This window comes from Tympanuchus pallidicinctus, unplaced genomic scaffold (genome assembly GCF_026119805.1).
Source record: "Tympanuchus pallidicinctus isolate F22 unplaced genomic scaffold, pur_lepc_1.0 scaffold4, whole genome shotgun sequence".
In the NCBI taxonomy this organism is placed as follows: domain Eukaryota; kingdom Metazoa; phylum Chordata; class Aves; order Galliformes; family Phasianidae; genus Tympanuchus; species Tympanuchus pallidicinctus.
The window spans coordinates 3,113,736-3,128,032 of NW_026294758.1; the positions used below are offsets into that span (position 1 = coordinate 3,113,736).

Sequence of the window (14,297 nt, forward strand, 5' to 3'; positions counted from 1 at the left end):
CACAGCCATTTGTGTTATATATCCTTCTGTGGCTTGCAGCCTATAAAAGGGAAGCTGTTCATTTTTGCAGGGTTATTTAGAAGCAAATATGCTTGATGTTTCTATGGAACTCATTTATATCCTCAGCCAGTGCTCAGCGATTTCCTTAAACCGACTTTCCAAAGCAATGAAACAGACCAGCAGAAAATGGATGTGAATTATTTTAAAAGGAAATGAATTAGCTGTCTGGAAATGAAAAATTGCATCCAAGTGTATTTACACTGAATTCCAATAAGGTATGGCAGACTGTCAGTTTATGACTGAAACAAGGAGAAAAACCAAACTGAAACAACAACAACAAAGAAACAACAACCTTCCCCATCTGTATTTTAACTCAGCAGTTAGGTATCAATGAATAAGTAATCTGATTAGGATTGATGAAAGTTGTGAGTGTGGCTTCATTATGATCACTATAATCTCCAAGAAAAATAATCCTTTTTTAAGATGAAGAGAATGCAGGAAGTTGGAAGTTGTTTGCCAAATTCAGCATATTTTCACAGCAGCGATTCTTGGAGAGTCTAGATTCTTGGAGACTTAGTTTTTATCTTCCTTAGCTGAAGTCTTTTCATGGGTTGCCTGACAACTGCCCCATAAAACAAGAAAGAGACAAAGAACAAAGATGCTTGGGTCAAGACAGAGACAGAGAGATCACTTTCCAGTCTCCATCCCTCATCTCGGGCAAAAATGACTAGGGGAAGATTCTCTCTCTCGATTTTTATTTTTATTTTTACTTTTTAATTAAAAAAAAAAAAAAAAAAAAGAATAGGATGTTGATAAACAGAATCACAGAATCACAGAATGGCCAAGGTTGGAAAGGACCTCAAGGATCATGAATCTCCAACCCTCTTGCCACATGCAGGGCCACTAAGAAACAAATAAAGAAACAAGGAAAGCAAGTTAAAATATCTTATCCCTGCCTTCGTTTCAACTAGGACAGAATTGTTTTAACTATCAGGCTGCTCAGAGAGGCTGCGGATGCCCCGTCCATCCCTGGAGGTGTTCAGGGCCAGTTTGGAAGGGGCCCTGGGCAGCCTGGGCTGGTATTAAATGTGCAGGTTGGTGGCCCTGCATGTGATAGGGGGCTGGAGCTTTGTGATCCTTGAGGTCCCTCCCAGCCCAAGTCACTCTGTGATTCTGTTTTCTTCAGTGTCCACTATGATGCTGTAGGAGAAAAACAGTGTTTATAGCTGCTGCTAAGCAGTGTTGTACAGAGCCAAAGCCATTCGCAGTCAGGAGCCCATGGAGCTTGGAGGAAACAGAATTAGGACAGCTGGCTTACAGTGTCCAAAGGGATTTTCCACACCATACGACATCAAGCAGAAGGAGTTTTGAAGGGGAAGGAGTTCATCTTGCTCTGCTCCACTGCTTGGGGACTACCTGGATATCAGTTGGGGGGTGGCAAGCAATTACTTCTGCATCACCTGTTATATATTTATATATATATATATATATAGCCACAATATTTTTCTTTCTTCTGTCTTAAGAGTTTTATCTCAACCGACGAATTCAAGTCGGTTTTTTTTTGTTGTTGTTGTTGTTGTTGTTGTTGTAGTTGGGTTCTTGTGGGTTTTTTTGTTTGTTTGTTTGTTTGCTTTTCATTTCTTTCCCGCGTTCCAGACGAGCCCCTCGGGCGACCTCAGCTCCCCCATTCCTCAAGCCGCCCCGCAGCCACAGCGGGCGGAGCTGCACCTCCCACACGGCCGCCCCGCCCCGCCGTAGCGCTCGGGGGCGGGTAGATGCGCCTGCGCGGAGCCGGCCGAGTCGCTGCTCGCCGGGCTGTTCTGGGCACCGCGTTCTGCGTACGGGGTCGCGAGCCGAGCGGACAACGATGGCGGCGGGGCTGCGGTTTGACGGGCGGGTGGTGCTGGTGACCGGCGCCGGAGGAGGTGAGCGACGTTATGTCGTGCCGTGCCGTGGAGGAGCCCGAGGCCTGGCCGGTGCCCTGCAGGCGGTGGAGGCGCTGGTGCTCCCGCTGGATTCCGGTGCGGGGGAGGTGCGGCGCGGCCAAAGCTGCGCAGAGGTGACCGCCGTGACTCCTGCTGTCAAAAGAGAGCAGGATCCTTGCAGGGTTGCCCAGGAAGGCGTCCGGACTGGCCCTGAGTGTCTGTACAGAAACTTGTTCCGGTGCTTTGTCACAATTAAGGGGGTTCTTCTTCATGTGCAGGTCTATCTGTGTGCCCACTGCTCCTCGTGGTTGCGCACCACTGGAAAGAGCTTGGCTTCACAGAATCAGAATGGCCTGGGTTGCACAGGAGCACAGCGCCCATCCAGTCCCAACCCCCTGCTCTGTGCAGGTCGCCAACCAGCAGCCCAGGCTGCCCAGAGCCACATCCAGCCTGGCCTTGAATGCCTGCAGGGATGGGGCATCCACAGCCTCCTTGGGCAACCTGTGCCAGTGCCTCACCACCCTCTGGGGGAAAAACTTCCTCCTAATACCGAACCTAAATCACTCCTGTCTCAGCTTAAATCCATTCCTCCTTGTCCTGTCGAAAAGCTGTGCTTCTGCACCTTAGATATTTATGAGCATTGATAGGATACGCTCCGAGTGTACTCTAGGCTATCCAGACCCTTCATCATATTCTCTGGACTCTGGAACATCCCTGTCTTTTTTTCATCTAGGAAGCCCTGAGCTTGACTCAGTACTCCAGATATGGCCTCACCAGGGCAGAGTAGTGGGGGAGGATCACCTCGCTTTAACCTGCTGGCCATATTCTTTTAATGCACTTCAGGATACCTGTGGCCTTCTTGGCCACAAAGGCACGCTGCTGGCTTGTGGTCAGTTGGCCACATTGTCTACCTAGGATTTACCTGTACTGCAGTTATTCCTCCTCAGGTGCAGGACCAACACTTCTCATTGAACCTCGTGAGTTTTGAGCAGTTAGTGACGAAATCTGTAGTTATACTTCGTTTTCCATTATCCTCTGAGAAGATTGTCTGTGTACAGTGAAATTTTCCCGTTTTTTGTTTGTTTGTTTTTAATGGGATTATTCTGGGGGGCATGGGTGATCTGACATCTTTTGGACCATGAATGAGAAATCAGCTGAAAAGTAGTAAGTGATTGATTTGTGTTGCTCATAGGGGCTGACCCTGACAAAAACTGAGGGAGGTCATGTTTTTGTGTGGTGTCTTTCACCTTTTACCAGATTGGTGTGCCTCTCTTTCTGTACAAAAGTCCCTGAAGTAGAGGTTAAGCTCTTAGCTGACAGAAAAAAAAAACAAATAAACACCTTTCTCAGTAGCAAAACTTCTAGAAAGCAGTGTGTGGAGCAACAATTGCTTGTTGTAAGTAATTGGGTACAATGGGTACAATGACCTTTGTACTTCAGCTGCTTGTAAATGGTTTGTAAACAGAAAAAAACTGTCCTTGGATGTTTATTTCACAAGAGTTGTTGATAAGTAGATGATTAAATCCAAGCAAAGGTAAATGGAAACCCTGTTAAATGTCAAGTTAGTTCTTGGTTTGTTTCTGTCTAGTTCAGAGCACTGTAGTTAGCATATTGCTCAGAGACGTGGTGGATGCCTCATCCCTTGAGACACTGAAGGTCAGGCTGGACCTGGCATGGAAAATCTCTGAGCACTGTAAGGTAGCTGTAGGTGTCCCTGTTCATTGCAGGGGAGTTGGAGTAGGTGGCCTTTTAGAAATCAGAATATCCTATGAGTCTGTGATAGTCTGCTAACTGCCTTGTTTGTTGACATTGGTTGTTTTGAATGGCAATGAAGAGGTGAGAGCTGAAAATTTATCTAAAACATCTGCACCAGTAGTTTGTTTCGAAGTGGGACCTGTATTCACACACACAGGCATCTAAGATACTTCAGTTTGCTTTCATTCTGAGCAAGTCCTTGTGCTTGCCTATTGTGCAGCACTGTCATTTGTTTCTGCAGTTAAAACCAATTAATTAATTTTATTTTGAGATTATTTTTTGTTTTTAAATGCTTTGCTCTTTCTTGCCAATTGAGTGCACTGGTGCAAATTACTCTTTGTTTTATGATCTTCTGATTATTGCTTTTTTTTTGCATGAAAATGGAGTCTGCATTATGAATTTCAATAACTTTTGACTGAGAGGGGTATAAAGTCCGTGTACGTGAATCATCTGTCACTACAAATAACTAATGTTTAGCCCACTTAGCATGAAATCAGAGTGAAAGTACAATAGGCTTGCTTTTGCATGTGAGGCAAAAATTATGTTCTATTGTTAGGCTAGGTGAGCTTTGTGTACCTAGCTGGCTGTGGTACTGAGAGATTGCTTTGTACCCAGATACCTAGAGGGGTTTTGTCAGTACATCTTCAGTCACAGTTTGGTTTGTAAAGTTCTTTGGATCTTAAAGGCTAACTATAATTCTGGAATTCTCTTACAGTGTAATTAATTAACTCAAAACATCCCCTCCTGTGAGGTTGTGTCAAGTCATTAAACTTTGTGCCTTACCAGTGTATGTTTCTCTCACAGCAGGCAGCATTCCCTCATGGTTATGCTGAGAGCAGTAACAAAGAGTAATCATGGGCAATTTTTTTTTTCCTCTTGTCTGTCAAGAGTTTATCTGCTAATTAACTTTTATGATTTGAAATTATGTGAAAGTTCAATTCTAATGGGAGATAAAATTTTGCGTAAAACCTGCAGAATTTTTGTCTTGATCTGGTGCATTTTTTCTCCACGCGTTGTAATTTTGTTTAGATTTTTTAGAATTATGCTTCAGGAGACAAACTGACACTTTTTTAACTTCTGCTTTCTTAAACCAGGTTTGGGCAGAGCTTACGCTCTTGCTTTTGCTGAAAGAGGAGCTTCAGTGGTTGGTAAGTTCTACCGTAACTTGATCAAGACACTAACCTTTACCTTTGCCATAGCTGGCATTCAGCTGTCCATGCCCTTTGTGACAGTAGGCTTTCTTATAGAGTAGTTTTTTGTCTTATCTCTTGCTGTTGAGATTCTAAGGGTTATTATCTTTAATGGAACAAGTTGCCTAAATTTGTCCAAGGGCTTATCTTTGCTGGAGAGCCAATCTGAATCCGATAATCATCCTGGCTTGAATTTCATCCTGTATATACTAGTCTTCATGCTACCCTGTAGCCAAGGAGAATATTATCTCAGGTGAGCACGGTTCTGAAACTTTTAATACGACCACTTAGAAATGTGCCTATGTGTCTTCTGCTACCTTCTCCTAGGAGAGTAAATACATCAGAATGTAGTGCAGTACTGGTAGCCCCAGAAAGTAACATATATGCTGGAAGTGGCTATGTTGTTTCCTTCTGCAGAGCATTACAAAGGAGCCATTGATAAAATAACAGTAACAAACACCTCCCTGTAAAGGGTTTTGTGCTTATGGCGTTCCGCCTTCTTTAGCTCTGCCAAATGTCATGTCAGAAGCCACTTCTAAAGGCTGTTACGGTCTTGGGCAGTTAGCCTCTGCCATTTCACTGCCTGTGAGTGAATTTCTACAGATATTGTTGATGAGGTCAAGATTAAATACTTGAACAGCTTGTTGAATGTGGCCAAGAATTTGCTGGATGATTTTTGCAGCTTTCAAATGAACATTCCAATCTCAGTCTAGATACTTTCATAAAAATTGACTATACTTATTGTCATGATTAAATTTTTTAAAAAACTTTTGACCTTATTTATTGGAAACTTGAATACTTTGTCACAAGTTCTCCTTTAACATGAATTAGGTCCCAAATAGTCACAATGTTTAGTAATGTTGGTTGTGTACAGTTAGTAATGTTTTAGACTTTCCAGAAAGATCTGAAAGAGAGTGTATTATATTACCCAACAACAGCTAATACTGCTTTAGCTCATGGCCTTATTGCACAATAGCTAAATCAGTATGATATGAATTAATTGTAAAGGAAGGCTCTTGGACCTTTCTGTAAATTGAACCTCACTTCAGCTTGTAGAGGAGCACTCTTTTATTATCATGCCTATATTTATTTTTCTTATTCTTTTTCTCTTATGATTCTGACTCCGAAGAGTTGAGAAATTACTTCTGTAAGCTTCTGAATTTATCTAATTTTTAAAAAAAGCAAGTATGAGACTGAGACCTATGCCTTTTCTCTTGAAAACATTTTTTTTTTTTTTTTTTTTAATTACAGAAAAGAAGGTATGCAAAAACAGTGGGCAAATGCTCCAGAGGAGTAGTAGGGTCTCAGCTTGGGAGCTTTTTCTGTCCAGTTTCAATCTGTGTGTAATCTTCTGTTGTGTGAATTGCTGCCAGGTTTGACTGACAAGTGTAACCAAGTGGAATCCTCCATTTTCCTTCACTGTTAAGGTTGCTTGCTGTCAATTTTTTCTCATGCTTGGTATTTTTCAAGGTCCCTATCAGAAAGACTTATAAGCATGAAGAGGGGAATGCTTTTTGTCTCACATGCTGAATTATGTCCAGATCCTGCTATTTCTTCCTTTCAGTGTATCTGCAGTCTGCATGCTTTTCTGTGTTGCTGTTTTAGTTCGATTACATGCATCTTTCTTTACCATGTCTGTTTCATTTGCATTGTGGGATGGTATTGAAGTGGAGGAATGGTGTTCCTTTGGAAACCAAAGCAGAAGATGAAATTTAGCAGTGTGCAAGTTCTTCCAAATGAATATTTGAGTTATAGCTCCGACTTACAGATAGTTGTTGTTAAATGGTTTGTTTTGTCAAAAGGGTGTACTTGGGATGTCAGGTGTTCAGCACCAACTAGTTCACTGTACAGATCTGCTTCTGCTAATAGTGTACCAGTAGAGGAACTCTCTGAAGTTCAGGATATAACCATACTCTGTCACAACTTCTGCAGCGTCTGGGTTTTGAAATGGATTTTTTAAATTGAAAATTACAAGATGCTAAGCTTGAGTCTAGATAAAGTTGTTTATGTGTTGTTTTATTTCCTATGTTACACTTTCAGAGTTATTTTATCATTTCCAAAGCCCAGGATAGCTCTCTTCTTCCTTATGTACTCATTATGGCTTCACTTGTGTTATTGCCTGCACTCAGCCCCAGGTACTTCCCTGACTTGGCAAATTTCCCAAAGTGATTAATTAAGATGTTCTCAGAAATTTATTTTTGAAGTGAAGGAGAGTTGCAGTGCCTTTCAGAGACTAACAGAACATCTGTGTATAAACATTTAGCACAAAATTATCCACGCTTCTTACACAAGATGTGGTAGAATTCTTGCTTCTGATCCTCACTGATTTTTCTGTAATATCAAATTAAAGACCTTTGAAGTTGAGGACTAAATGGTCTGCCTACCTTGCCTATTCTAATGCTACGCTTAAAGGTGACTTCCTCAGTGCCTCACAGAACCACAGAATCATAGAGTGACTTGGGCTGGGAGGGACCTTAAGGATCATGAAGCTCCAATGCATTGCCACAGGCATGGCCACCAAACTTCACGTTTCTTACCAGCCTAGGTTGCCCAGGGCCCCATCCAAACTGGCCCTGAACACCTCCAGGGATGGATGGGGCATCCACAGCCTCTCTGGGCAGCTGTTCCAGCACCTCACCACTCTCTCTGTAAAGAACGCCCTGACATCCAACCTCAATCTTCCCTCCCTCAGCTGAGGTCTGCTGGCTGCAAGTTCCAAATATCAGATAATGATCTATTTAGTTTGGAGATTTTGTGTCCTTCCTCTTTTTCATCAGTTTTGTAACGTACTCGAGCATATCAGCACATTCTGTATTCATTCTTCCTGCTTCAAGCTGTGCATTTTTCTTTCTTTGACCCTTTGTGTGACTCATTTCTTCTAGGATTCGGCATTCTTTTTCACGCACTTGGATTTTCTCCAGTGTTTCCATCTCTCTCTGAAGTGTTGCACAAAGAATTTAATACAGGATTCTGGATGAGACCTTTTTGGTTTGAGAAATGGAGAATGATTTTATTACATGCCCTGCAACGTACATTCCTCTTCAAATGCAGAATATAAAAAGGAGGGAAAAGAGGAACAGTGAATATACAGCAGGTTTACAGTTGTTGTTGAGCATCAAGACCAGCAAAAAGCAAATTTCACTATAGCTGGCTGCTTGAGGGCTTTGCAGAAGTGGAGGACACAGAGCTGAAGTTCACCACAACCAAAGACTGATGTTGCATATTAGAATCATAGAATCACCAAGGTTGGAAAAGACCTAAAAGATCACCCAGTCCAATCATTCACCTATTCCCAATAGCTCCCACTAAACCATGTCCCTCAACACAACATCCAGTCTTTCCTTGAACACCCCCAGGCTCGGTGACTCCACCACCTCCCTGGGCAAAATTAATCCATAGTCTGTTCTGTTTGTCTTGCAATTTCTTCTCAGACCTGTTGCAAGAGTGATTTTTTTTTAAAAAGTTTTTTGACCAAATCTAGTGTGCATGAATTCTGTGAAGCTCTGGGACACGCAGATGCAGCAAACTGTTACAGCACGGCTACCATTAATGATATGCACCCTCACCCTTTTGTACAGAGCAGCTAGATGTTTCAGATGGCCCTTGTGTCCCTGCAGAACCAGGATCTGAAGTTCTGGGGCAGGCTGTTCTCCTTTTGTTCAGACTCCTTCACCTGTTCTATAATGAAGGTTGCTAGTAACGCTTCACCCACTGTGTTAAACAGGCACACAGTCTTCCCAGTCCAGTTTACAGTTCATCCAGTGGCTGTTGCAGTTTGACGACAGACCCAAATTAATTGCCTGTAATTGGTGCACTATCCCAGTCCTTGTTTTTGAAATACAGCAACGCAGAGAGGTGGCCTGGACAAAGCAAGTAAGCAGTGTGTGTGGTGGAAAGAAAAAGAAAAGTTGTTTCATGTGTTATTTTAAAAAGAAAAGATTGTGTATATTATACTACTTTTTGTTTGTTTTTTTTCCCCTGTGAGCCAGTAATGTCACTTACTCTTCTTCTGTAATAATCTGAAATTCTCTGTAGGATCCAGAGCAGCAGATTTTATTAACATCGCTTAGAACTTCAACTGTGTAAGTGAGATAAGCAGAGAACAGAAATGTTGAGTATTAACAAGCAAAAATCAATATTTCCTTTTTACACAGTGAATGATCTTGGAGGTGACTTCAAGGGATATGGCAAGAGCTCCTCAGCTGCTGACAGAGTTGTCAGTGAAATCAGAGCAAATGGTGGGAAAGCAGTACCCAATTATGGTATGTTGTTCTTCCAGACTAGCTCAATGGTCTGTCAGTAGGCACAGTAGACATCTTAAAAGGAAGGTTCACACTGCTTAATGGAAGACTGCTTTAAGCTTGCCAATACCATATGAATGAAATGGATGGACTGAAAGCTGGAGCAAGGCAGCAGAGGTGTTAAAAGCAAATGCATAAACAGTTTTCTAGTTAATATTCTTTTAGCAATTCCTTTTTTTCTGATGTGCTGTCTCAACACTGGATCACTGAAAACCTATCTACCTGCAGTTGTCAGAGGCAAAATATGGTATGGACAGTTCTTACTTGTCTGGCTTGTTTATCTTGCAGTGCCAAAGATTGCATCACTAAGACTTACTGAGCACAGTATGCTTTAGGCCACATGCAAGCGATGACGAGATTTATTTTATATTGGGGTTTTATGCAATTCATCTTCTGAGATATGTGGAATTAATATTCTGGAAGTGCAATGCATCTAGCTCTCTTACTGGAATTTACTTTTTTCTTACAGATTCAGTGGAAGATGGTGAAAAGCTTGTGAAGTCAGCACTTGAGGCTTTTGGGAGGATAGGTACTGTTGCATAATTCTTGTCTTAACTTGTTTGTGAGTACAGAACCATTATAAACACTGCAGTTAACAAGTGTATGAAGTACAGCTTGACATTAGAAGAAAGCTCTTGATCTCCGTAGACTGTTAAGACTTGCTGCTTTCTAAATCTAAATGGATATCTTTTCTCAGTTTTTGATACTTTTTAGCACAATCTAAGGCTCAGTATAGGATTCCCATTTTCCTGCCCTGCCAAATTTTTGTACTTAAGTAATGGTTAATAGTTTCTGTCTCAAAGTACACCTCCTGTCAATTATTATAGCTAGCTGCATAACACTGAATAAATAGCTGAGCTGAAGAATCAGAGAGGCTCTGTTGTTTTCTGGAAGCTTCTTTGCCTATGTGAAGATCCAAATGCTCCAAGTGAAATTAAAAAAAAAAACTATTGAAGTATTTTGTCTAGCAAGTAAAAATCCTGTTTTGCATGTGATTGCCACTGCTTACTCATGATGTTTATGTTATTTTAGCCCATTCTTACATGGCTAAAATTTATATGTGATCAAAAAGAAAGAAGAGCGAAATTAAATACTTGATCAAAAGTCGGTTTTGATCCAAGTTGTTGAAGTGGCTCTGCAACGTTGTGGTGCTTCTAGCTTTCATCTGAGATTACTGTGACAAAGGTGGTAGTACAAACTGATATCTGGAGCACTGTGGAATATAAAGTAAGCTGTAAAACTGAGCAGGATGACTGCATCCTGTAGGAAATGTATTCCCAGTTAGCCAGCACTTGTCAGCTTTTCCTCTCTAAAGCTCTGTTTTGTTATTATGCTGAGATTTGCCAGTACTCAAATATTTTGTCTTTTCTCAATTATTTTCTTAACTAGAAGAGGGTGCTGTGGAATAGAACATGGCGTGTGCAGTTTTTAACTTTTCTATATGTGGTTGCTTGGTTTTTTTTTTTTTGTTGTTGTTGTTTTTGTTTTGTTTTGTTTTTTTAATTGGAAAATGATGAAAGTAAGGTTATATTTTGTCAGTGCACTCATTTAGTTAAATTTTCTTTTTTTGCAGATATTGTTATAAACAATGCTGGGTAAGTGAACCTGAAATTACTGTCTGTACATCTTTGGCATGTCACTTCTGAATAAACACTGTTTCATTTTTCATTTTTGTTCTCTTAATGATGTTTTCTAGAATTCTAAGAGATCGTTCATTTGTTCGGATAAGTGATGAAGACTGGGGTGAGTTGATAAGCTTTGAGATGTACTTTATGTGTTGAAGACGGAAGGTACATCTCCCCCACTTAGACAGGGAGGAAGAGAGGAGGGGAAAGTCTGTCTATGCCAGATCAAACAGTTATGTTTGCCCTGAAAGTTTAGTGGTAAGTTTCTTGTGTTCAGCTGCCTTGTGTTTAGCTTGTAAACCTGATCTGGAAGGCATGGTAGATGGATGAATTTTGAAAAGGGAGGAAGGGCTCTAGCTGCCACTCCTATTTTCTGAGTGAAAATGAAAAAAGAGACGTGTAAAAACCAAAACAAACAAAAAAAACAACAATAGTTTTTGTGACTGGAATACATTCCTAGTGCCAGTTGTGACTGAATGCTAAACCGGCTTAGAATATCCACAACTAATGACAAAAGGAAGAAAATGAAGTTCCAAAGGACAGAAGGTCAGAAGAAATCTTCAATGAGGTGGTAGGTAGTGATAAAACATTGAGCAGAGCTCTTTAAAAATGTTGTAGCTTCTGTAGAGCTTGTTCAAGGGCATATTGTTCAATGTTCCCATACAAGAGGAGGAAAGCATGGTCAGCATATGCTCAGATTATACTACAAACCATTTGAGAAGAGAGTGCTGTTTTGTCATGAAGGAAAAAACAAATTATGTATTTCAAATATGCAGATGAAATTATAGGTTTATTACATGGTCATTGATTTGTTCCTAGATATTATTCATAGAATTCATTTGAGGGGATCATTCCTGGTCACTCGAGCTGCATGGAATCACATGAAAAATCAGAAATATGGCAGGTAAGATTTTATGTGTCATATATATTTTTTTTCACTAGGAAGTCACAGACTGATGCATGCCTTGAAAGTGAAGGATTTTTTGCACCCTTTTCTTTCACTGTCAATGGGATGAAACAAAATCTCTCCCAGTAGGAAAGCTTTCCTTTCTGCTCCCTTCACTGCTATGTTTACAGTTTCTATCTGCATAGGTGAAGATATCCCAGACTAGAGCTGTAGGGTTGTACAAATGTTTCAATTCATTAGGACTCATTGGAAATGTGTATTAGTTGCTTGTTACTGCAATTCTGGGAGGTCCTTCTACTTCAACTTGCTTGGAGATGACATTCAGCTTCCCAAGGATGAAGTTAGGGCTGACTGGCCTGTAGTTTCCTACTTCCTCCTTTTTGTTCTTTCTAAAGGCTGGAGTGGCATTGGCTTTCCTCCAGTCTTCAGTCACTTTTCCCATTCTCTGTGACTTTTCAATGACAGAGGATGTCTTGGAAATCACTTCTGCCAGCTCTGTCAGCACGTACAGGTGCACCTGTTGGAGCCCATGGATTTGTGTACCTCAAATTTGCCAAGACAATCTCTGACCAGGTTCTTTTAGACGGAGGGGACTTCTCCCTTTTTCCAGACTCTCTCTTTTCCAGGGCCTGGGATTCTCAGCAGTAAAGGCTGAAGCAAAGAAGGCATTCAGTAACTTCACCTTCTCAGTGTGCTCAGTTACTAGAGCACCAACTTCATTCAGTAGTAGCCCTGCGTTTTCCCTTTTCTCGTTCCTAAAAATCTTCCTTTTGCTGTTAATATAAATAAAGAAGCTTTCTTAGAATCATGTAAGATCATCCAGTCCAACTGTCCACTTGCTGCCCTTGACCTCCCCTGCCACTTAGCCAGTCTTAGCCTTTCTTGTTCCATTTTCAAAATGCCTATTTTGTATAGATTTTTTTCATCTTGATAATACTGAGCTGTAATCTCTGTTTAGATAAAAAACAATGGATTGTTGCCAGCGAGGCAAATGGCTTGATCTCAGATATGTGGCATGTTTACAGTAATGTAGAACTGATTCTGATAAGCCTTCTTTTGATGGTGAGGATGAAGACACTTTTTGCATTCTGTTTTTTGGGAAGACGTATTTTCTGAAAAAACTATCTTGCCTCGAAACAGCTATGTAGGTTGCTCTGAAAGTAAGGCCTCCTACTTATTTCTGTGGAAATGACAACAGAAACAAGGAGCGCAGTAACACAACTCGATAGGGCATGTTCTTAGCTACAAAACATTATTTTTCAATGTAATCACCACTGTTAGCTGAGTATTTTTGCCAGCAATGAACAAGTCTGCATGCAGTGCTCAGAAAAACCTGCACCAGCAGAAGACCTTTTGTCACCACTGCTGAAAAGCACCACTCACCACTTCACTTTACTGACAGCCACCTCTGGTGTGCATAAACATTCAGAGAGCATCAGTGAATGTCAGTGGGTGCCATTTTTTTCCACAGGGAGGAATTCAGTGACACACTTTTGCTTCATACACACTTCCATGTCAGATGCCGTTGTGTCAGAGTGCCCCTCTGCTGCCATGTGTTGCATGGCAACAGCATGTAATGGAATATCAGTGGGAAGTTCCAGCTCCTACTTCTTTGTCACCAACATCCAACTCTGACCTCATGGGCCAATATAATAAAATAAGAGCCACTACTAGTAGGGCAATCCTTGCATAAACTGCAGATGTTTTAGATGTGTCTAGTGAGCAGTTTGGTCATCTCTACAATCTCTACAGTAACGTTAAGGGACAGCACAATACAAGACCTTGTCATCTTCCTCTTTTAGGTAGTTAATAGACAATAGGATTCTTTGAAATTTTCTGTGAATTCTGTAATAATGTTTCTTCATGTGTTACCAAGTATGTTAAAGTGAAGGCATTTTCAATGAAATAATTTGTCCTGACCACTAAAGCCAATTGTTATTGATATCATAATTTGAAATACAGCTAGAACTGTATGATGAAAATACCTCTTTCTACATCATAATTTATTGTAAGAGGGCGTATATTCTAGTTTCACAATATAACTCAGAAGTGTTCATGACTTTATTGGTTGTCTTGCTGCTTTGACAACTCAAGATTTGTCCAATATTATCCATCAGTCAAACATTAAAAAGGCATCGGTTTTTGGCAAAAAAAAAAAAAAAAAATTGTGATTCTTATTTCCACACTTTCATTTTGCTGTCAATAATTAAATAACATGAAATAACTTATTCTTTTTCTCTTCCCCTAAGAATAATTATGACTTCTTCAGCTGCTGGAATATATGGAAACTTTGGTCAGGCCAACTACAGTGCTGCAAAACTTGGCCTTTTGGGTCTGTCAAACACGATTGCAATTGAAGGCCGAAAGTATAACATCCACTGCAACACCATTGCACCTACTGCTGGATCCAGATTGACCCAGACTGTCATGCCACAAGGTGAATTATTTGAGGTGTATGTTTTTAAACATACATTTAGACAGTGGATTGAAGCACAACTAATATTCTTACTAAAAAAGCCAATCCCTTGTGCTTTAGAAATTGCTAATTTTTTTTCTTGTTGTCTTTGAACAATCAGCCTACTTTGTTATAAGAA

The 14,297-nt window shown here is 40.7% G+C and overlaps 1 protein-coding gene across 2 annotated transcripts in view; it reads left to right on the forward strand.

Moving 5' to 3' along the window:
- Positions 1-1,789: 1,789 nt before the first annotated feature.
- HSD17B4 (hydroxysteroid 17-beta dehydrogenase 4) overlaps positions 1,790-14,297 on the forward strand; it is a 55,934-nt gene continuing 43,426 nt past the window's right edge. The window contains exons 1-8 of one of the 2 annotated variants that reach the window (XM_052700665.1): positions 1,790-1,925; positions 4,775-4,828; positions 9,025-9,132; positions 9,641-9,700; positions 10,745-10,766; positions 10,868-10,914; positions 11,616-11,700; positions 13,953-14,140. In XM_052700665.1, the coding sequence (XP_052556625.1) occupies positions 1,868-1,925; positions 4,775-4,828; positions 9,025-9,132; positions 9,641-9,700; positions 10,745-10,766; positions 10,868-10,914; positions 11,616-11,700; positions 13,953-14,140 (622 nt within the window). In that variant the 5' untranslated portion in view covers positions 1,790-1,867. Of the gene's footprint in view, positions 1,926-4,506; positions 4,529-4,774; positions 4,829-9,024; positions 9,133-9,640; positions 9,701-10,744; positions 10,767-10,867; positions 10,915-11,615; positions 11,701-13,952; positions 14,141-14,297 lie in introns of those variants that run through there. The other variant, XM_052700666.1, reaches the window with a different exon arrangement.